This window comes from Hippocampus guttulatus, chromosome 12 (genome assembly GCF_054856545.1).
Source record: "Hippocampus guttulatus isolate MCC_2025c chromosome 12, RoL_Hgut_1.0, whole genome shotgun sequence".
Taxonomy (NCBI): domain Eukaryota; kingdom Metazoa; phylum Chordata; class Actinopteri; order Syngnathiformes; family Syngnathidae; genus Hippocampus; species Hippocampus guttulatus.
Genome location: NC_141272.1, coordinates 8,187,274 through 8,211,375, shown reverse-complemented (window position 1 = coordinate 8,211,375; position 24,102 = coordinate 8,187,274). Strand labels below are relative to the sequence as shown.

Below are 24,102 nucleotides of genomic sequence, written 5' to 3'. Positions count from 1 at the left end.
ATACAATGAGCTCTAATTCTGTCTCATTTATTTTCATTTTCTTATTCAGCTTATTTTCAATCCCCGAGCGTTTAATAATTCAAACACTGCCGTGCTGTAATAATTATCAATCCTACTTCATCTAAACCACCATGGCAACAGCTTACTCATGCAAGGCAGAAACAGTAGTTTGTATAATAAATGAATAAAGAAAACATTTTAAAGTCTGCACGATTGTGTACGTACTGATTTATCTATTTATTTATATGTGCACTACCCAGTCAGCAAAGGCATCTGGCCCGGATTCGGCATGAAGCTGGCACAGCTGGCCTTGAGTCGGCACTGGCATAATGCATGTGGGCCGAACACGGCCCAGGAGTGGCAAAGGAGGCACTGGCTTGACTCTGGCAAACCAGATGAGGGCCAGTTGTGGAGTGAAGTATTTCGGCCAGAAATCAATTTACAATTCCGGCCCGTATATGGCCAGCCAGTATTGAGCCACCCTTAAATGCAGTTTCAGATTTATTTTTTCAACACACAGCCTTGTACACACCTACACACACACACACACGCGCGAGGTTCAATCAGGTTTGTAAGGTGTAGGCAGGGATTACATTTAGATTTTATATGCACGTGTAAATGGTTTAAAACTTACTTTCTTTATTAATCTTGTTTAATCATAAAGTGCATTACTATATTTTTCAATACCAATTACTTGTTAAAGTTTGTACAATCAATGGGATCAGTTGCAATGCATATATGTGAATGATAAAAGTAAATTGCACATTTGTTGAAGGAAATGTAAGGTGCTTCATGAAATGTTTTGTAAAAGTTACGTTCATTAAATTTCAACATTTTCCAAATGTTCTTGTGCTTCTTTATACCAAAACAAAGGAAAGACATATTGTTTTGGTTGTTTATAGCAAAGCAATGTATCATTTTAATGGTCCGGCCCACTTGACATCTTCCGAGACCGTATGTGGGCCCACCATGTGAAATGAATTTGACACCAGTGATGTATAGTCAGGCGTTTTAAGCCGAAAAAAACAACCATGCACAGAAAGGAGTTTTTAGCCGAAAAAAACCCGACCATGTGTAAGAAGGCGTTTTTAGCCGAAAAAAACCCGACCATGTAGAGTAAGGTGTTTTTAGCCGAAAAAACGACCATGTATGTATAGTAAGGCGTTTTTAGCCGAAAAAAAACGACCATGTATAGTAAGGCAATTTTAGCCGAAACCCCCCCCCCCCCCCGACCATGTATAGTAAGGTGTTTTTAGCCTAAAAAAACCCCCGACCATGAATAGTAAGGCGTTTTTCGATGAAAAAAACGGCCATGTATAGAAAGCTGTTTTGAGCCGAAAAAACCGACCATGTATATATGGACGCTACAGCTTTGTTGTTTGCTTTCAAAACTTAGCTTGTAGCAGACGTGTGCACATTTTTCAGCATGACGTCTCTGATCCACTGGTGAAAGGACACTTTGATCCTCTCCTCTTTCATCTATTACTGCTTCAGACAACAAAGTGTATGCAGAATAGTGGTGAAGATTGCACGACTGTTTGTGTCCTATGTGTTGTGTTTTGTTATTTTTGTTATTTTGACTTCAAAATGGCGCCGCGAGAGTGGCTGCCTTTCCAGCAGCTCCCATATTTTGTTGTTCTAATTCTTCCTTTCATAACTTTGCTGCTGTGAATTGGGAATTTGTCCATTGCGAGACTAATAAAGGTTTTCTTATCTTATCTTTTCTTTTTTCTTATATAGTAAGGCGTTTTTAGACGAAAAAAACCGACAATGTACAGTAGGGCGTTTTTCGACCAAAAAAAGACCATGTACAGTATAGTAAGGCGTTTTAAGCCGAAAAAAAGACCATGTATAGTAAGGTGTTTTGAGCCGAAAAAAACGACAATGAGGAGGAAGGCGTTTTTAGCTGAAAAAAGCCGACCATGTGTAGTAAGGCGTTTTTCGACGAAAAAAACGACCATGTATAGTAAGGTGTTTTGAGACGAAAAAAACTACCATGAAGAGTAAGGTGTTTTTAGCTGAAAAACCCCCGACCAGGTATAGTAAGGCGTTTTTCGACGAAAAAAACGACCATGTATAGTAAGGTGTTTTGAGCCAAAAAAAACAACCATTAAGAGTAAGGTGTTTTTAGCCGAAAAAAACGACCAAGTATAGTAAGCCGTTTTAACCCGAAAAAAACGACCATGTATAGTAAGGCGTTTTAGCCGAAAAAAACGACCATGTTTAGTAAGGCGTTTTGAGCCGAAAAAAACTACCATGAAGAGTAAGGTGTTTTTAGCCGAAAAAAACCCAACCATGTATCTAGTAAGGCGTGTTTTGCTGAAAAAACCCCAACCATGTCTAGTCATCCGATTTTAGACAAAGAAATCGACCATGGAGAGTAAGGCGTTTTTATTCGAAAATAAACGACCATGTGGAGTAAGGTGTTTTTAGCTGAAAAAACCCGACCATTTATAGTAAGGCATTTTTCGAAAATATATATAGTAAGGCGATTTTAGCCGAAAAAAACCCTGACCATGTATAGTAAGGTGTTTTTAGCCGGAAAAACCCTGACCATGTACAATAAGGTGTTTTTAGCCGAAAAAACCGACCATGTATAGTAAGGCATTTTTAGACGAAAAAAACGACCATGTATGGTAAGGCGTTTTTCGACAAAAAAAAACGACCATGTTTAGTAAGGCGTTTTTAGCCGAAAAAAACCCGACCATGTATAGTAAGGCATTTTAACCCAAAAAAACGACCATGTTTAGTAAGGCGTTTTGAGCCGAAAAAAACTACCATGAAGAGTAAGGTGTTTTTAGCCGAAAAAAACCCAACCATGTATCTAGTAAGGCGTGTTTTTATGGTCTTTTTTTTTCAGCTTCAAAAGCGTTTTTAGCTGAAAAAAAATTACCCTGTATAGTAAGGCGTTTTTAGCCGAAAAAAACAAACATGTATAGTAAGGCGTATTTAGCTGAAAAAAAGCGACCATGTATAGTAAGGCGTTTTTAGCTGAAAAAAATGACCATGTATAGTAAGGCGTTTTTAGCCGAAAAAAACCCGACCATGTATAGTAAGGCGTTTTTAGCTGAAAAAAACCCGACCATGTATAGTAAGGCGTTTTAACCCCAAAAAAAGACCATGTATAGTAAGGCGTTTTTAGCTAAAAAAATGACCATGTATAGTAAGGCGTTTTTAGCCGAAAAAAAACGACCATGTATAGTAAGACGTTTTAAACCAAAAAAACGACCATGTATAGTAAGGCGTTTTTTGCTGAAAAAAACGACCATGTATAGTAAGGCGTTTTTAGCTGAAAAAACCCAACCATGTATAGTAAGGCGTTTTTAGCTGAAAAAAAATTACCCTGTATAGTAAGGCGTTTTTAGCCGAAAAAAACGACCATGTATAGTAAGGCGTTTTTAGCTGAAAAAAAACGACCATGTATAGTAAGGCGTTTTACCCCCAAAAAACGACCATGTATAGTAAGGCGTTTTTAGCCGAAAAAAAAACGACCATGTATAGTAAAGCGTTTTTGGGTGAAATTTTCAGCCGAAAAAAAACGACCATGTATAGTTCGCTTTTTTGGATGAAATGTTTAGCTGAAAAAAAAAGACCATGTATAGTAAGGCCTTTTTGGACGAAAAAAACGACCACGGCATAAGGCATTTTTGGACAAAATTTTTAGCCGAAAAAAAAAACGACCATGTATAGTAAGGCGTTTTTAACCGAAAAAAACCGACCATGTATAGTAAGGCGTTTTTGGACGAAATTTTTAGCCGAAAAAAACGACCATGTATGGTAAGGCATTTTTAGCCGAAAAAAACCCCGACCATGTATAGTAAGGCGTTTTAGCCCCGAGAATAACAACCATGTATATATAGTAAGGATTTTTTGGACGAAAAAAACGACCATGTACAGTAAGGCATTTTTGGACAAAATTTTTAGCCGAAAAAAAAACGACCATGTATGGTAAGGCATTTTTAGCCGAAAAAAAAAACGACCATGTATAGTAAGGCGTTTTAGCCCCGAAAATAACGACCGTGTATAGTAAGGCGGTTTTAGCCAAAAGAAATGACCATGATTATTAAAAAATCCCAACTCCACTGCTCTATGTGGTGCTTTGCTCAGTGGTAGAGTGATGGAGTGCCACACTAGAGTTTGAGTGTTCGATCCCTGGTTTTTGCAACAATGTCTACACTTTAACCACCATATACAACTTATTTGAGGAAAAACACAAAACAACCCAAAGGTCCATTGTGGTGAGTTAGCTCAGTGGTAGAAAGCTGAAGTCCCAAATCCAGCGGTTGTTCGTTCGATTCCCAGTGTTTGCAACAAGGTCACATCTCGTTAACCACCATTTGCAGCTTTATTGAAGACAACACAAAACAAACAAGATGTTATGTGGTGGTGTGGCTCAGGGGTAGAGAAACCATGTCCCAAACTAGCGGCTGGGTGATCAATCCCCAGAGGTTGCAACCAAATCCCTTCTTTCTTTGACCAACATGGTAAGTATTGTATTGAAGTAGTTTTTTGTATCGTAAGATGTTTTTCGCCGAAAAAAACGACCAAGTATAGTAAGGCCTTTTTGGACGAAATTTTTAGCCGAAAAAAAAGACCATGTGTAGTAAGGCCTTTTTGGACGAAAAAAAACGACCATGTGTAGTACGCCGTTTTTAGCCGAAAAGAAACGACCATGTATATATAGTAAGGCGTTTTTAGCCCCCAAAAAACGACCATGTATAGTAAGGCGTTTTTAGCCGAAAAAAAACGACCATGTATAGTAAGGCGTTTTTGGCCCGAAAAAAACGACATAGTATAGTAAGGCGTTTTTGGCCCGAAAAAAACGACATAGTATAGTAAGGCGTTTTTGAGCCGAAAAAAACGACATCGTATAGTAAGGCGTTTTTGGCCGGAAAAAAACGACATAGTATAGTAAGGCGTTTTTGGCCGGAAAAAAACGACATAGTATAGTAAGGCGTTTTTGAGCCGAAAAAAAACGACATAGTATAGTAAGGCGTTTTCGACCCAAAAAAAACGACATGTAAGGTGATTTTGAGCCGAAATAAACGACATAGTATAGTAAGGCGTTTTTGAGCCGAAAAAAACGACATACTATATAGTAAGGCGTTTTTGGGTCGAAAAAAACGACATAGCATAGTAAGGCGTTTTTGAGCCGAAAAAACGACCATGTATAGAAAGGCGTTTTTTGCCGAAAAAAACGACCATGTATAGTAAGGTGTTTTTAGCCGAAAAAAACCACCATGTGTAGTAAGGCGTTTTTAGTCGGAAAAAAACGACCGTATATAGTAAGGCGTTTTTTTGCTGGAAAAAAACGACCATGTATAGTAAGCCGTTTTTTGGCGCAAAAAAAACGACCATGTATAGTAAGGCGTTATTTGCTGAAAAAGACGACCATGTATAGTAAGGCGTTTTTAGCCGAAAAAAACGACCATGTGTAGTACGGCGTTTTTAGCCGGAAAAAAACGACCATGTATAGTAAGCCGTTTTTTGCCGAAAAAAACAACCATGTATAGTAAGGCGTTTTTTGCCGAAAAAAAAGACCATGTAGAGTAAGGCGTTTTTTGCTGAAAAAAACGACCATGTATAGTGAGGCGTTCAAGGCGCCGAAAAATGCCTTACTCTACATGGTCATTTTTTATCCAGCGAAAAAATGCCTTACTATACATGGTCGTTTTTTTCAGCAAAAAACGCCTTACTATACATGGTCATTTTTTATCCAGCGAAAAAATGCCTTACTATACATGGTCGTTTTTTTCAGCAAAAAACGCCTTACGGTCATTTTTTATCCAGCGAAAAAATGCCTTACTATACATGGTCGTTTTTTTTTGGAAAAAAAAACGCCTTACTATACATGGTTGTTTTTTTCAGCAAAAAACACCTTACTATACATGGTCATTTTTTTCCGGCTAAAAACGCCTTACTACACATGGTCTTTTTTTTCGGCTAAAAACGCCTTACTATACATGGTCGTCTTTTTCAGCGAATAACGCCTTACTATACATGATGGTTTTTTTTCGGCAAAAAACGCCTTACTATACATGGTCGTTTTTTTTTCAGCAAAAAAACGCCTTACTATATATACATGGTCGTTTTTTTGGGCTAAAAACACCTTACTCTACATGGCCATTTTTTTCGGCTAAAAACGCCTTACTATACATGGTCGTTTTTTTTCGACAAAAAACGCCTTACTATACATGGTCGTTTTTTTACAGCAAAAAATGCCTTACTATACATGGTCGTTTTTTTCAGCAAAAAAACGCCTTACTATACATGGTCGTTTTTTTCAGCAAAAAACGCCTTACTATACATGGTCGTTTTTTTGGGTTAAAACGTCTTACTATACATGGTCGTTTTTTTTTCGGCTAAAAACGGCTTACTATAATGGTCATTTTTTTAGCTAAAAACGCCTTACTATACATGGTCTTTTTTTGGGGTTAAAACGCCTTACTATACATGGTCGGTTTTTTTTCAGCTAAAAACGCCTTACTATACATGGTCGGGTTTTTTTCAGCAAAAAACGCCTTACTATACATGGTTGTTTTTATCCAGCAAAAAACGCCTTACTAAACATGGTCGTTCTTTTCGGCTAAAAACACCTTACTACACGTGGTCCTTTTTTTTCCGCCTCAAAACGCCTTACTATACATGGCCGTTTTTTTCGGCTAAAAATGCCTTACTATACATGGTTGTTTTTTTGGGGGAAAAAACGCCTTACTATACATGGTGTTTTTTTCGGCTAAAAACGCCTTACTATACATGGTCGTTTTTTTCGGCTAAAAACACCTTACTCTACATGGTCGTTTTTTTCAGCAAAAAACGCCTTACTATACATGGTCGTTTTTTTTCAGCTAAAAACGCCTTACTAAACATGGTCGTTCTTTTCGGCTAAAACACCTTACTACACGTGGTCCTTTTTTTTCCGCCTCAAAACGCCTTACTACACATGGTCGTTTTTTTTTCGTCTGAAAACGGCTTACTAGACATGGTTGTTGTTTTTCAGCTCAAAACGCCTTACTATACATGGTCATTTTTTTCGTCTAAAAACGCCTTACTATACATGGTAATTTCTTTCGTCTAAAAATGCCTTACTATACATGGTTGTTTTTATCCAGCAAAAAACGCCTTACTACACATGGTCGTTTTTTTCGGCTAAAAATGCCTTACTATACATGGTTGTTTTTTTTGGCGAAAAAAACGCCTTACCATACATGGTAGTTTTTTTTCGGCTAAAAACGCCTTACTATACATGGTCGTTTTTTTCGGCTAAAAACGCCTTACTATACATGGTCGTTTTTTTCGGCTAAAAACACCTTACTCTACATGGTCGTTTTTTTCAGCAAAAAACGCCTTACTAAACATGGTCGTTCTTTTCGGCTAAAAACACCTTATTACATGTGGTCCTTTTTTTTTCGCCTCAAAACGCCTTACTATACATGGTCGTTTTTTTTCGTCTGAAAACGGCTTACTAGACATGGTTGATTTTTTTCAGCTAAAAACGCCTTACTATACATGGTCATTTTTTTCGTCTAAAAACGCCTTACTATACATGGTCATTTCTTTCATCTAAAAATGCCTTACTATACATGGTTGTTTTTAATCCAGCAAAAAACGCCTTACTATACATGGTCGTCTTTTTTCAGCTAAAAACGCCTTACTATATGTGGTCCTTTTTTATCGGCTAAAAACACCTTAATATACGTGGTCCTTTTTTTCGGCTCAAAACGCCTTACTATACATGGTCGTCTTTTTTCAGCTAAAAACGCCTTACTATACATGGTCGTCTTTTTTCAGCTAAAAACGCCTTACTATATGTGGTCCTTTTTTATCGGCTCAAAACGCCTTATGGTCGTTTTTTTCAGCTTAAAAACGCCTTACTATATATACATAGTCGCTTTTTTTTTGTTAAAACGCCTTACTATACATGGTCGTTTTTTTCGGCTAAAAGAGCCTTACTATACATGGTCTTTTTTTTCGGCTCAAAACGCCTTACTATACATGGTTGTTTTTTTTCAGCTAAAAATGCCTTACTATACATGGTCATTTTTTTCGTCTAAAAACGCCTTACTATACATGGTCATTTCTTTCATCTAAAAATGCCTTACTATACATGGTTGTTTTTAATCCAGCAAAAAACGCCTTACTATACATGGTCGTCTTTTTTCAGCTAAAAACGCCTTACTATATGTGGTCCTTTTTTATCGGCTAAAAACACCTTAATATACGTGGTCCTTTTTTTCGGCTCAAAACGCCTTACTATACATGGTCGTCTTTTTTCAGCTAAAAACGCCTTACTATACATGGTCGTCTTTTTTCAGCTAAAAACGCCTTACTATATGTGGTCCTTTTTTATCGGCTCAAAACGCCTTATGGTCGTTTTTTTCAGCTTAAAAACGCCTTACTATATATACATAGTCGCTTTTTTTTAGTTAAAACGCCTTACTATACATGGTCGTTTTTTTTGGCTAAAAGAGCCTTACTATACATGGTCTTTTTTTTCGGCTCAAAACGCCTTACTATACATGGTTGTTTTTTTTCAGCTAAAAACGCCTTACTATACGTGGTCATTTTTTTCGTCTAAAAACGCCTTACTATACATGGTCATTTCTTTCATCTAAAAATGCCTTACTATACATGGTTGTTTTTAATCCAGCAAAAAACGCCTTACTATACATGGTCGTCTTTTTTCAGCTAAAAACGCCTTACTATATGTGGTCCTTTTTTATCGGCTCAAAACGCCTTATGGTCGTTTTTTTCAGCTTAAAAACGCCTTACTATATATACATAGTCGCTTTTTTTTTGTTAAAACGCCTTACTATACATGGTCGTTTTTTTCGGCTAAAAGAGCCTTACTATACATGGTCTTTTTTTTCGGCTCAAAACGCCTTACTATACATGGTTGTTTTTTTTCAGCTAAAAACGCCTTACTATACATGGTCATTTTTTTCGCGATAAAACGCCTTCCTATACATGGTCGTTTTTTTCGGCTAAAAACGCCTTACTAAACATGGTCGTTTTTTTTTGTCGAAAAACGCCTTACCATACATGGTCGTTTTTTTCGGGTTAAAACGCCTTACGATACATGGTCTTTTTTTTCGGCTAAAAACACCTTATTATACATGGTCATGGTCTAAACCAATGACACCACTGATTTAGATGAATCGAGAACCAAATTTATCTGACATTTATCTTAAATCTTGAGATTTAGGGTCAATGCGATTGAGCCTTACTAACTGAGAGGCAGCGGAAACAATTACCCAGATAACACACAAAAATAAAAGGAGAGCAGGTGTCTGCATGAGGAGTCTATCTTGGGAATGAGTGTGTAATTAGTCAATTAGTTATGACACGCCTGCTTGGCCAACGCCTTGCACTGGGTCATGTGCACAATTAAAAAACTTATATATATTTGTATTAATTGTATCGACTTTTTTTCACTTTTTAAGAAATGAAATTTTATGTCTTGAATTTGTAAAAACAACAAAAAAAAATCTTATTTTTATTTTTCATGAATGAAGGGGGGTGGCCCGGTGGCCCAGTGGTTAGCGCATTGACCTCACAGTGCAGAGGTCGTGGGTTAGAGGAGTTCTCCCCATACCTGCATGGGTTTTCTCTGGATACTCTGGTTTGTTCCCACATTCCAAAAACATGTGCAGTAGGTTATTTGATCACTCTAGGTTGTCCCTAGGTGTGAGTGTGAGCGCGGATGGTTGTTCGTCTCTGTGTACCCTGCGATTGGCTGGCAATTGGTTCAGGGTCTCCCCCGCCTACTGCCCGAAGACGACTGGTATAGGCACCGCCCCTTGTGAGGATAAAGTGGATCACAAAATGGATGGATAAAAATGAATGTTGATCGTTGATAACATGGGTCCAGTTTTATTTTGTGGACTCCCTGAGGCAACCTTGGCCACCACATGGCCACCCCAAGCTTAAAATTCTACTGTAGCTCCGCCACTGACTGCGATAACCAGAAAGGATTACTGTTCATAGCTCTATACTAGTTAAAATACGTCTTGGGTCCATGTAAAAAGGCCTCTGGTTCTGGATCACTTGTGTCTGCCAGTTGAGGTGCGCCGCCGAAGAGGATCTGTGCAGTCTGACTGGATGCTTGGTAGTTCCTGGTGATGTCACAGCAAATCATTGCTTTTCATTTTGACTTTGTCTTGTTAAAATAAGTCATTCAACATACATTAGAATACACAAAGTCTTCAATATCCGTTAAAGAAGTCTTTAAAAAAAATCAGTGCTGGGAAATACACATTACGATGATGTAGAAGAGCAATGTGATCGTGCCAGACTTGTGTGAGTGTTTGCAACAAGCGGGAAGGCTATGGCTCAGGGGTGTGGGTCAATACTTTCCCCTCAATGACGTACATCTGAAATAATCCCGTAAAAGAAAAGACAAATGGCACAACTTGCTCTTAACCTCCCTCTCTGTCCATGCCTCACTCCCCATTTTGTCAGGAGCATCTGCTGCAACTCAAGAGTATCGGAGCGGGGGTGGGGACTCTTGTGGCACTACACTGTGCGTCTGTGCTGTTATGAAAGACAAACAGAAGAATGGGCGTTTGCCTACCTCAAGATTTGGTGATGATTATAAATATAATTGTTGGGAGAAATGAATGCACATTAAATAAGACTCATATGCAAAATGTGAGCAAGGGGGGAGTGATTGTGGAAGGTGGAGGGATAAGTGTGCCACACCCGGCCCTTTTGCATCCTTCCCCTACTTTCATCTCTCTCACACACACACACACACACATACACACACAAACTCACTCCTCCTCCTCTGCTCTCCAAGTCTATCTGCTAGTGTTTCCATGAGAACAGCGCACTGGGCATGGGGGGTGGGTTGGTGGGATGATGGTGAGGGTGACGTGTCCTGAGAGTGCTGTGTGCGTATGCATGCTTGCATCTATGCAGGCGTGCTCATCCGCGCTCACTTTCACATTTCTCTACTGGCAAGGGCAACTGATGGCGTTTCCAGAAAACATGTTTTCGGTATTGCTTCGGCAGCCGAGTTAACACTAATCTGAGTGAACAGAGTGCATTTTACACAGTCGGGGAGGTAGCTTAAGAAAAAGAAAAGGCACGATGCATTCGCAAGGGCATCTCATTAAGGGGGAAAAAAACTTACTGTGTGGAAAAGTGGAGGAGTGTCATAATTGTGAAAGAATAACTTAATACAAAAAAACAAGCATTCAAATATCATTTGAGAAAAATACTGGGTTGTCTTTTGGCCTTTTTATTGTGAGTTGGGTCAGTGTTTCTGCTGCAGGTTGCCTGAAAGGGGAGGAGGTGAAGGAGAAGAAAAAAAAATTGGAGTGCTGATCTAAAATAGGTGGTGGAGGATCATCTTTATGAGTCAGAAAAGGGGAATAGGGAAGTGGGGGATCGTGTGAGGGAAGGACAGAGGGATGGATGGAAGGGGCGAGGCAAAGGGTGGGGTTTTAAAGGGTGGGCTTGTAGTCATTGTCAGGCAAAGGGAGGGGGGGGGGGGTGAAGCAAGAAAGAGAGAGCGCGAGAGAGGTGCAACCAGGCAGACTGACTGAAGAGAGCGTGGATGTGCAGAGTGGTAAGAGTAAATGCAGTGGGCAGCATAGCTGTTGATACAGCCAGAGAGAGAGTGTGTGTGTGTGTGTGTGTGTGTGTGTGTGTGTGTGTGTGTGTGTGCTCACGAAAGTGAGAGAGTATTTGCATGCAAGTGAGGGAGGGGGAGAGAGAGAGACAGAGAGAGAGAGCGAGAGAGAGAGAGGGTGAGAGAGAGAGAGAGAGAAAGGGAGCGGAGAGAGAAGAAGAGAAAAGAAGGAAAAGGGAAAGAAAAAAGCCGAGAAGAAAAAGGGAGGATACTACGGTAACAACTATGCTGTGCTGCATAAGAAGAACCAAACCGGTAAAGTGCTCCGATTTGCTTTTTACCATTTTCATTTTTCCACTCTATCATGTGACAAAATGCTGCATCTCAACTTTGAACTTTGAGAGTGTTCCTTTGCTGTCAGTCTGAGGTTATAAGAGAGAATCATTTTGAATGACTTGGACTTGGTGGCTCAGTTTAGTTTCTCGACAGAGAGCTCAGACACGCCTTGTGGATGCAATTCTCCTCCGTGAATGGACGTTGCCACGATGCCTCTCAGACCCACCAAATGTATTTGCAGTTTAAGACTGTCATTGGATTTGGAGCGGCATCCCCTCCTATTGATCATGCACTTGTTCAAAGTGAAAGAATATCAAGATCCACTTGATTGCTTCTCTATTGTCAAAGAGCTGCATTGTTCATATTCATGGAGGCAAACTTTAGCACGTTTCGAACTAAATACCTTCGCCTTGAGAATGGGTGACACCCCAAAAAGTACATTTCCATAGTGAGGAGGAGGAAAAAAAGAAAACAGGGTGGGGTGCATAGTGAGTGAGCAGCACCGTCATGTCAGTGGCCTCAGGGGATTACAATGGGAATAAATGACTCTAAATAGATTATCATAGCCCTCCAGCTCGATGAGTGGACGCTGCCAATGCAGGGTACAATGAAGTGTGCACTTATTTAAAGGGTGTGAAAGGGTGCTGTTGGATAGCTAGCTGAGAATTAAAAAAAAAAAAAGGCAGACAAGGTGCTGCATGGAGATGGGTGGATCCAAATAGTGGAAGAGAAAGAAGAGGTGCTCATCATTGCATTAGCCACCATGGGGACATTTTCTGTTTTGAGTGACAAGAATCATTTTCCCCTTCCGACATCGTTAATCAAACGTGAATGTGATTTTATCGGAGTCATGACATGCTCGATTTTGATGGCTTCATTAATTTGGGGATGAGTCACACTGACGACGGCGGGCAGAAGACGGTGATGAAGTAAAGGCATGACAGCTGAAAGAAGTAGCGAAGGAAGGCTGCTAGAATGAAAAGAAACAGTCGCCAGAGTACCTGGATGAACATTGTCAGCGTACTATATATGCATTGAAAGATGATAGCGAGGAGTGGGAAGAAAAAAAAAAAAGAGGTGCAGGTGAAACAGCAATTTAAAAATGAGACTTAATGTATGGGAGCCGAAGTGGGCGCAGGATGGCAGAAAGGAAATGAACATTGGACGAGGTGGGGGGAGAAGGAGGGGCGGAAACATGGAGGGGGAAGAAAGCCGGCGTGCTGCACACTGCAGCCATGTGGTGGGTGAGGCGCAGGCTTTTTTTGCACACTGAAGGCTGCTTCAAGCACGAAGGGCCACGACCGGGACGAACATCCATTTTAGGCTCGTCTTCCTTACACCTGCTTTGACGGACGGACTGAAAAAGGGTTCGCCTTTTCCTGCTGAACAATGAATGTTGCGATGGGCGCTGCTATCGCGAAACATGATGGGCTAAGGGAGTGGCTGTGTGAACTCCAGGTTGATCTTTTGTCTACACTATTCAAACTGAGAGAGCCGCCTTCATTTTTTCGGGTGGAAAAAGTACAATTAGGGTCTTGCGTACTTGTCTCTTTGCGGCCCGAGATCCCGCATTTCATTCCGACAAAAAGCAAACTCAAAACCTGAATCAAATTCTACCTCATCGTTTCTCCTCAGCTCCGCCCCACCACCATTTTTAGAGTTAATCCTCATATTGATACCACACCTGCCTGTCATGTCTGCCTCCACTTTCAAATCCTCCCACTCCGCTCTCAAAATCAAGACCCGCCCACCAATCGGGATTCTTATCTCTGCTTAAACTTGAATTTAGCTGTAGCATGAGCCATCGCCCATATGGCCTGTTCTACCATTCTCCTGTGGCCACCCCATCATGTCTGGCCACCCCCCCCCCCCCCCCCCAGCTCGTCTCCTCCCCCACCTGCAGCTCTCCTCAAGCCCTAGCTCCCTTGCCAGATCAGTGGCGATTGCAGAGCCTTTGTTCAGACAACGAGTCGGCGTAATTGAATTAAAGGCTGCTCCAGAGGATGAAATGACACTGGCATGTGGTCGCGTATTATTCGCCGTGGAGCATTCGTCAATAAAGTAAGCCGTAAAATCACTCGCCGATTGATGGCCTAAAAGGACGGCTGGATGGGGCGATGCCGACCGGGAGCTGTGGCCAATTTCCACCTGAGCCGTCGTAGACTCATCTGCAGGAGATAGTTGGCTACAAGGGTGTGGTGCGATGCTGAGTCTGCCTGGCTGAGCGAGACAGGGAGAGGAGAGAGAGAGAGAGGGAGAAAGCGAGACAGAGAGAGAGAATGGAAGCTGCCATGGTAAGAAACAAAGTGAAGACAGCACAGAGAGCATGGCACAGATGTTCAGCAGTGCCGCTTGGCGTCTGGATCTTTTCTCCATCGATAGCTAAAATCATCCTGTCACTTTGATCCTAAATCCAATTCATTTTTTTCAAATCACACGACAGGTTCAACACGCTGTATTATTTTATACAATAATAAGCCGGAAAAAAAAACAGGTCCACTGCATTGGACCGAGGCAACCACCTCACGTGTTCATTTTTGTGACAAATGGTTCCATGGCACATCAACCATCACTCAGCGTAACACTCAACTGTCCCCCATCCTTTCCTCCCCCTTCCTGAAACAAGTCCCCAACGAGACATTGAAGTGGTGAATTGCAGCTGTGTCACTATTGGGGGAAGGGATGTCCGTGTGTGTGTGTGTGTGTGGATCCAGAGCTATAGCCAAAGACTGGGTGTGGTTCTCACGACAACTGCTTCCCACCCAAGGGCAGAGGCAGACCGAGAATGCAACAGACTGCAGATGTCTTGGACACATGATGTGTCAAACACGACTGTAGTTTAAGCATCTTATTAGCTTCCAACATCGTGCCGCTTGTAGATTATGTAATTGTAATGAAAATCAATTCATATTGAAAACGTTGCGGTTAAGACAGCTAGTGAACATTGAGCATCTTTGGAGTCCCCCCCCCCCCCAAAAAAAGAAAAAAAACGAGAGGTAAATTTGACAAATTCCTCAACTTGCATCTGAATCATCGGGGTGAAATGGTGGTCTCGTGTGAACTGATGGGAGTGGTCTGCGTGTTCCCGTGGGCAGTGCAGCTGGATTTTTGAATGAAAATGTGTGCCGCACAGATACCGAGGGAAATTGCGCCTGCAGGCTACGTGACCGGGGTTCAATTAACAGACACAAGAAGCATGTTTGCAGTGAGAGTGTTTCGAGGTGGGATTTAATAAATGTGAGACACTGACTACCGGTACTTTTTTTCTTAAACAGGAAATAGTAACATTTTTGAAGTCCCTAGGTTAACCATCAGAGGTTTGATCAATTATCCCTGCAGTGACTCCTAAAAGTCCATAGAAAGTAGAAGTTTCAGGAAGTCAAGCATTTTGGAAAGGACACACAGAAATCGAGATCAATAATGCAAACGATGATACCCACAAATGCGGTCAAACCAGGATGATGATCTTGCCTTCATCCTCATAAACTCATATGAGATCACTCCTGGCACGTTATTACATTTGCACTCACACACCCTAATCTCTAAAGTAGCTGACAACCCCCTCCGATCCAATAATGATGTCATCCCACCATATTCCCAGACACCCTCGTCCGTTCCTGTCTCCTTCTCTCCCTCTATGATTCATTGAATGCAGCCAGTAAGTAATTCTATTTAGAGTTAAGTGCTTGGGTCAAATTTTGGCAATTGTGAGCACCAATGAGATCAGTCGTGATAAAAGGCCCAATAAGTCATCAGGGACCTCGCATATTACACGCAGGATATGCCGGTGGTGAGCAGTTGTACTTCATCTAATCATAAAGTCGTGTACAACCACAACCGTGAACGCTGTGTTATATTTTTAATAAAATGAAGCTAAATTGATCGAGATCGTATGTGTTTAGAAGTGCCATATTGGCCCAAATATAAGACAGTGTTTTTTGCATTGAAATAAGACTGAAAAAGTGGGGGTCGTCTTATATTCGGGGTCTAGACAATATACCCATTCACGACGCTAGATGGCGCCAGATATCATTGAAGCGAATGCTGAACTTGACTCCCCAGGCCAAAGTGAACCCCTGTCACGAAGAATACAAATAAAAATAGCGGTAGCATGAAGAAGAAAAATATAAAATAGCGGTAAGAAAGAAAAAAGAAGAAAATAATAGAAGAGACAACAGAAAATGGAGAAACATAGCGACAATCTGGAGAAGAGTGGGTCGAATATCGGCCAGGTTAACCAGCAGCTGAGGAGAAGTTATGATGTCATTTACATTTCAAAAATCAGAAGCCATTCATTTACGAATATGATTGCACTTTAGTTTACATATTTAAATGTTCAGATATTAAGATTTGAATGAGGCAAAATAACATGCCTTTTCTGTCAAATATGTTGTAATAATCATTTGTTTCGGATGTACTGTAATTATTTTCTGTATAAAAATTAATTTGGTGTTCAAAAAGTCTTTTTTCAAACTCATGAAAGTCATGAAAAACATCGTTTTATAAACTGGGCCGTCTCATATTCGGGCCAATACGGTAAATGTTCTGAGGCACGATTTAAAACCTTGAGCCCAAACGCGCATATCGTTGCACCTTGTTAATCCTGCAATACTGACCCTGAAGATGAAAATAAGAACCCCCACTATCCCTTGACCCTGCACCACCCCCTTTTCACCCCCCACCGCTGCACTTTGACACTTCCTCGTACAAGACCCCGATTTAGCCAGCTGATTGCAGCCCCTGATTTATGAGCTCCCGTTGGCTGGCAAGAGGTCAAGCACACTGCCTATCGGGAAAGTCTTTCATTGCAACAACCAGCAGACAGCGCCGTGATGAGTTAGCACACCGGTTGCCATGGTGACGTTTGATTGTTGTAAGGGACATGGTAGTGAATGCTGAAGAGATTGAAGCAGGCGGCTGGTTTCCTAGCAGCCAGTTGAGTCACAGAAAAGATGATTTCAGAAAGCTTGACACTTTTCTTTTTTTTTTTTTTTAAGGTTTGACTGTTAACAGTTTGTCATTTCCAGATTTTTTTTATGATCCACAATGCGCTGGTTAGCACATGAAAATGTAAAATCAGCTTTTTACTCGTTTACTCGTTGCTAAGACATTGGACGGAAATCAATAAAAACAATCAACCGCAACAAAAAAAAATTGATTCTGCTTTTTTATCATTTGGCCTTACTTATGTTACACCGCTTGCATGCACAATTTACATTTGCTTGATGTTGCTTACTCACATTTTTTTATTGTGTAAAATTAGATGCTTTTGATTGATTCAAAGTATATTTTACCGTTATTTGTTTGCTTCTTTTTTTTGGAATGTATTGTAACATTTTGTTTTCATTTTCAGTGCTCATCATTCTTTCCTTGATTTGATTTGATTCCTTTTCATTAGATGATTAAATGACTCATAACACAACCCACTATTTGATGGACAGCTTTGGATCCAGTAACCAAAGGTAATATAACGGTGCCCTTTTGAAAAATCCTTGTCCTATTTTCCGAACCATGGTCCTCATCTCGTCTTCCACTTGCATTTTTATCCTAGTCCCAGAACGTTGACCCAACCTGTCCAGTACTTTCTGCTTACCAATTTTCAAATGTACTAACACCTGTCCTTTTTCATTTTCAATTTACTTCTAACCTTTTGTCTCCTCTGAACTTTCAACTAAATCTATTATTTACCTATCGGGTAAATAATATGGTATTGCAGCATGACAGCTTGAGATAATCATTCTCAAGAAATATACTCCATCCATGTATTAGAATACTCAATATTATCACATTCATGCTGGTCACCGTATATTTTTGTTAGTTTATTCTAATGTAACTCCTTTCCTGGCATTTAGGTGGAGAAAAATGAGGACGTGGACCAGAAGATTGAGCAGGATGGAACCGTCAACAAACCTGAAGACAAGGCTCATAAGGCTGCGACCAAAATACAGGCCAGCTTCCGTGGACACATAACTCGGAAAAAGATGAAAGATGGAGAGGAAGAGAAGGATGGAGCCAATCCTGCTGCCGCAGAAGAAGCGACAGAGGGCGGCGAGGAGGTGAAGAAAGCCGAAGGATCCCCAGCCGAGGAGGGCGACGCCGCAGAAGCGAAGGGGAACAAGGAAGAGGAAAGCAGCCAAGCCAAAAGCCCCGTGGCAGAAAAGCCTGCTAACTCACCAGCAGCCGCTGCTCCCTCTCCTGCAGGAGCAGCAACGTCTCCTGCGGAGGCAGCACCTGCCGCTGTCTCTCCCGCGCCGTCCGCCGAGACCCCCAAAGAGGAGCCAAAGGCCGAGGAGAAAGCTGAAGAGAAGCCCAAAGATGCGGAGGCCCCAGCTGCTGGAGTCAAGAGTCCCACCGCAGCTGAGGAGAAGGTGGAGGACGGTGAGGAGAAAAAGGAAGAGGCCAGACAAGCCGATGTGCCTGCCGCTGTCAGCCCGGCAGCCGAGGAGGGGGAGCTTGACCAAACGGAAGATAAAGGTATGGGTTGTTGTCGGAAATGTTCATGTTTCTTACCAACAAAAATACATGTACAGCTATTCGACCATTCACACCGTCACTGAGTGGGTACAGAGCACACGCTGCCTGCACACAAGTCCGGTGAGTGTACTATTATACCATCAGCGACCTCTCAGAACTAATTGAATTAACATAAACAAACAAACAAACAAATAAAATTAATAAAAGTTTAAAAAAAATCCCAAAATATTATGACCCTGGTTATTACACCTTCACCTGGACTTGTTACTAAGCAGGCTTGTAGGACTCAATCACAATTAAAAAAAAACAAAAAAAAAACAACATTTACATTACCATCTGAACCCACAACGTTGCTTGAACAACAATTTTGTGGAATTACCTCAAAAATTCCAAAAATCGCAGGACACTTATTTCTCAGTCAAATCACTACGACTTATAAACCATGAAAGGCACTTTTGGAAGAAAGAGAACTAGTACTTTAAAATGTATTTCCGAGCGGCTATTTGTGGTCCAAGGACTCTCCTGTCTGGGCCAGACAGGTACAGTACAGTTAATGGTGCATGCTCGGTCTGGAGTAGGCGGGGGCGTGAGACACACACCCAGACCCACAAACGCGCACCAACTGGAGTGCTACACTGAATCTAGGTCACCAAGCAGCACTGTCTCTGCGTTGTCATAGTTACCACCTCGACGGGATCGCTGGCCTGCATAGAGCAGAGCACGGATAACAGGTGTTCTGATTCAGATGAATGATTAATGATCCTTACCGGTCACGATCCACACCGGGGATGTCTGTCACACACTAGGAATTGTTGGCCGCCCATCTGCTTGATTTCCAAAACTTTAGTCCCAGGTACGCGCATAAAGACGGGGCTGATTTGGAGCCCGATTCACCTTTCCTGACCAATGCCAGAGAAGGCCCAATTGTCTGTTTCATTGTAACGTGGAGGGTCTCATTTAAAAACCTGGGACGATATGACAAATCTTTTATATGCATTAATAAATGCATATCAGTAAAGTCATACAGTCAAACCTTGGTTTCCGAACGTGTCTGTTCTTGACCAAATCGGTTTTCAACCAAAATTTTCGAGTTTTTTTATGCCTCGAATTACGACCGAAAATTGGTTCTCGACCAAACTGAGCGCACTTGAATGCACCACTTGACTCCTCTCGCCTTCCTTACACGAGGAAGTGACGCTTCCTCGGGTAGACGAGGAAGTGACACTTCCTCATGTGGCGTTCCATTGTGAGCAGACGTGTTCAATAAAGATTTTTTTTTTAAAAAGAGCGTGGTTTCGGTTTTCGAACATATCGGTTTTCGAGCAGCCTTCTGGAACGGATTATGGTCGTACTACAGTCATACCTCGATTTTCGACCACAATCCGTTCCAGAAGGCTGTTCGAAAACCGATTTGTTCGAAAACCGGAACCCCGCTCTTTTTAAAAATCAAATCTTTATTGAACATGTCTGCTCACAATGGAGCGCTACACGACGAAGTGCCACTTCCTCGTCTACCCGAGGAAGCGTCACTTCCTCGTGTAAGGAAGGCGAGAGGAGTCAAGTGGCGCATTCAAGTGCGCTCAGTTTGGTCGAGAACCGATTTTCGGTCGTAATCCGAGGCATAAAAAACTCGAAATATTTGGTCGGAAACCGATTTGGTCGAGAACGGAGACGTTCGAAAACTGAGGTTTGACTGCATATATTAAACCGTGTGGTTGACTTTTGAGAAGTCCATCCTCTCACCAGATGTCCAAAACTAACCCAAATCCAGAAAGTGGCTCGCACCCAAAGAAAATCTTGAAGACTGTTATCTCATCTGCAATCACTGGATCTGTTTTTTTTTTTTTTTTTTTTGACTGGTGTCTATTCAGCCCATTATGGTGACACAGACTGCGCTCACAGGCTAATTATACTCGACCAGTAAGTTCCGCTGTCGGACTCATCATATCTTGAGTCCTATCCGCATTTAAACATTAATGTAAAAGCACTTAGACATGATCAATCTGCTTTTCTTGGTGCCCCCCCCCCCCCCGCCACAGACTCTGACGGGTACACCCATACCCACGTCCTGTTCCCAGTTTAAAATGCGATGATGTCATCCTTCAGTTTTCTACTAAAAGAGGCTGAGCTCATTGTGGAGTAAGCTACAGTATGATATCACCGGATCATTTTTGCGAGTGGTATAGATTACAAATAATGGAGTGAGCCATCAAATTTTGCATTTTTCTCTGTCATAGACCGATGAATATGATTTTCACAGCAAGGCAATAACGGGCTCCGCAACGGATCATAATTATAAGAAAGCGTGTCAACTTCCTTTGCATATTTGTGCCAATGGTTTACCCTGACGCCATCGCACAATATCAGATATGACAGGTTGGCATATTCGCGCTGTAAATATTTAAAGGACCCATTAGGAGCATGCGCCCGGCTTCTTATTTACAGTCCGTGTGATATCGGTTAGCAACTTCCGGTTTCCACTCTTGAGCGCTGACGTGTGAGCAACATCAGCTCACACTTGAACTCAGTGCTCTTAGAGTACATTCTTTGAAATTGTCTTGAATTAATGGTCCTTGACGCACATTTTTTGACGCTCGCTATCTCTAAGGGCCCGATAAAAGTTTTATAATTATTCTGTGCCCTGATGTGAAAACCGTCCTTCTCGGACTCATTTTTTGGCCTCCTTTTATGCCCCGCTCTGAGTTTCATTTTACACCTCTCGTCCCCTCTTTCTCCCAGATGCTGCAGACGAGTCTAAAGCAGAGGGCGATACCCAAGCAGATGCAGCCGCAAAGGCCACCGAGTCCAAGGACGACTGAGGCAAAGTCTACCCTCCCAAAAGAAGAATTAGGAAAATGAAGAAAAACAAAAATCTAAAAAGGTTGCTCTTTGGCTTCCCCGTGCAAAGGCAGTCCGTTTCTATTTGTTTGTCATTTTTTGTGTGGCAATGATTTTCTCATGTTGGGGGGAGTTTCCAGCGTGACGTTTTTTGGCTCAAGCTAATATTTTGATGACGTGGTGATGATGTTGTTGTTTGTTGATGATTCTGAAACATGATTGTTATGCTGATGATGAGAAAGACTCGATTTCTATCATCTTTTGCGACGTAACGTAGAAGGTTTGGCAGTTGGTTACAAAACGCCCAACTGGAAAGATGCACATTTAACCCTTTCATGCACCCTGCAACCTGATAACATAAGATGTCCACTGTAATAACCGCTGTCCCTGAAACAACAAATTCAACGTTATCTGCTTTGCATCGACCTTTAATACACACTGGAAGTAAAATCTGTATATTTGCCAGTGCACGCACAAAAAAAAAGCTCTTTTTAACATGCAAGCCAAGTTTTCATGAGTGTATTGAAAACACCGCGACCAGAAAATACAAGACATTATCATAAGAATGTCGACTTGAATGTGTATCATTTCCAGTTGGAGAGCTGCAGACTACAACGTATAGGACAATGCCGTTACTCTCGCGACGACTCTGCTTGAGTCGTTCAAGCTTGAATAACACCCCTTTGACAAACTCTCTTGACCCTCATTCGCCAAAAAGGACCTGTTGCCACTGAAACGCCATCCCCGTATCATAAACTTGAGAACTCTGCCTTAGTATTAATAAATGAAATCTTATATTGCGCCACCCAAACGTGAGAGAAGTAGCATGAACCATCGAACCAGATGCATGATGGGAACTCTCCCTCTGATAGGAACCTTTTTCGCATTTACCGAAACTTAAGAGGTGTGGCGGCTTCTTTTTGATGTCTTTGGTGTTGTTATGACAGTTTATATGAATTGGGATAATCCTCTTGCACAGACGTGAAGAAAAACACATAAAGAAGATGAACACACAAATGAGCAAAGAAACAACAACAAGAAAAAAAAAACTTTTCCGATATTCCAGTGAGTGCAATGTCCAGTTTCAACCTTACAAAGTTCCAACTTGTGAAGAAGAAAAAAAAAATACAAATGGTTTCAATGTGTTTTCAAAATAAAGCAAATGTGCCAATTACCATCATTAACTGTGGCGTTTGTGTCAAAAGTTGCTGCGCTTTCTCCTTTTGTTGTTGTGGTCGACGCTTTGGACATGGGATTGGCGGCAGTCCTGTCCCAGCTACCCCCGATCAGAGGTGTCATCCTTGCACTTTGTCGATGCATCGCCTCAGCCCAGATGACCGTAAAATTACTTCCTGGGTAATAGCACCGTTGTTCTTGTCTTACAGATGTGGAGGCACTGGCAAGGGGCTTCCCTCCTGGTTTGACATGGACTACAAAAACCTCATTTATATTCAATCCGGGGTTCGAATTCCCTTCAGGCACTTTTATATGCCGTCTCAATTTCTCTATCACGTACTCACAACGGCAAGCAAGATGCACTCGGCAGAAAATGCGGTCCTTTCACTGAATGAATATGCTCCGAAGGGGATTGTACCTGTGTCTTGCAATGCTAGGGCTCTCCTCTGGGAGTTGGGGAAAAAAGGGTGACATAATTGGGGAGTCAGCTGTACCCCATTTCGGATTGCTCAGATGGAGGTTTTTATGTCAGGGACTCAACAAGAACATTGGAGAATCATCTCTGTCCACTTTACCCATCAATTAATCTGTAATATCCGTTGCCCATCCCACACTGCCCTGGGAGTTCCCTCCATGTGCTTGTCTTTCTTCAGGGTATCACCCACAGTCCTACAGCCAGGCCCAGTAGGCAAATCCCGATTTGGAAGCTGCACTCCACTGTGTCTGCCACTGACATTTCATTCTGGCACTCCCACCTACCCAGGATTGAAAATCACCCCAGAACAGGTATGCCACCACTCCTTATCAATCCCCATTGTTTCCTTGACAGGAAACCAACGTTTCTATTTCAAGAGATTCCATTCATCTCAAGCGGGTTCATCGTGTTCGGTGGGATACTCATGCCGCCCTGTCCCGTACTGCACGTCACAACCAGCAGCTTTCCGACCGACACAAGATTGCAACCCTGATTTCACACCCACATACACACCGTCACTAAGTGGAAACCGGGCCCACACTACCCGCACACTAGCCAGGCTAGAGTACCACTACAACAACAGTGACTCTAGAAAGTGCACAAAACAACGGCCGTTCCTTCACTGTTGGATGTTGTGAAGTGTCTTGCCGCCATCTAGTGGCGGGATGGCTAAAAGCTGACTCAGAAGACATTTTGGCAGTAGTAATAATAATAATAATAATAGATTTTATTTATAAGCGCCTTTCAAGACACCCAAGGACACTTTACAATAACAAAAAACACAAAACACAAAACAATACGGGTTGAGCAGCGGCAGCCAAAACGCGCCAGCGTTCACTCAACCCGAAAGTCAGAAAGAAACAAGGTGCATCACTAAGCTAAAAACCGACCAAGCAACTAAGTCGTTGCACTCTAAAGCATATATAAGTATAATAAATATAGAAGTCCCTCCCAGATTCTGTTTACATCTGCATCTACGCATTCATCTCTCCATTTTACATGACAGTTATTCTCATAGTCAAGTGCCACCTGGACCCTTTTCCAGCTGACACACTCGACTGTTTCCTAGCCAATGGCAGTTCTACATTAGCTGCTTGTTAAAACAAAAATAACAGCAACGAAAACAACAAAGATTGGCTTGACCTGCGAGTCTTGAGTCACGAATCGAGAGACTTGAGTCACGAGTCTTGACTCGCGAATCATGAGTCTTGAGTCGCGATTCTTGAGT

The 24,102-nt window shown here is 41.7% G+C and overlaps 1 protein-coding gene across 1 annotated transcript; it reads left to right on the top strand.

The window, feature by feature from the left end:
* The first annotated feature begins 11,531 nt into the window (after window positions 1–11,531).
* Window positions 11,532–22,403, top strand: gap43 (growth associated protein 43). The gene is made up of 3 exons (XM_086126109.1): window positions 11,532–11,890; window positions 17,764–18,385; window positions 21,125–22,403. Exons 1-3 carry the CDS (start codon window positions 11,696–11,698, stop codon window positions 21,202–21,204), a joined length of 897 nt encoding a protein of 298 aa, XP_085982235.1. The 5' UTR covers window positions 11,532–11,695; the 3' UTR covers window positions 21,205–22,403.
* The last annotated feature ends 1,699 nt before the right edge of the window (window positions 22,404–24,102 follow it).

Excerpts from the sequence above, each read along its gene's own strand:
- gap43 (XM_086126109.1), top strand. The coding sequence starts at position 11,696 with ATGCAAGTGAGGGAGGGGGAGAGAGAGAGACAGAGAGAGAGAGCGAGA. Across the intron at positions 11,891-17,763 it reads GCATAAGAAGAACCAAACCG|GTGGAGAAAAATGAGGACGT; the intron begins GTAAAGTGCTCC and ends CCTGGCATTTAG. Across the intron at positions 18,386-21,124 it reads TGACCAAACGGAAGATAAAG|ATGCTGCAGACGAGTCTAAA; the intron begins GTATGGGTTGTT and ends TCTTTCTCCCAG.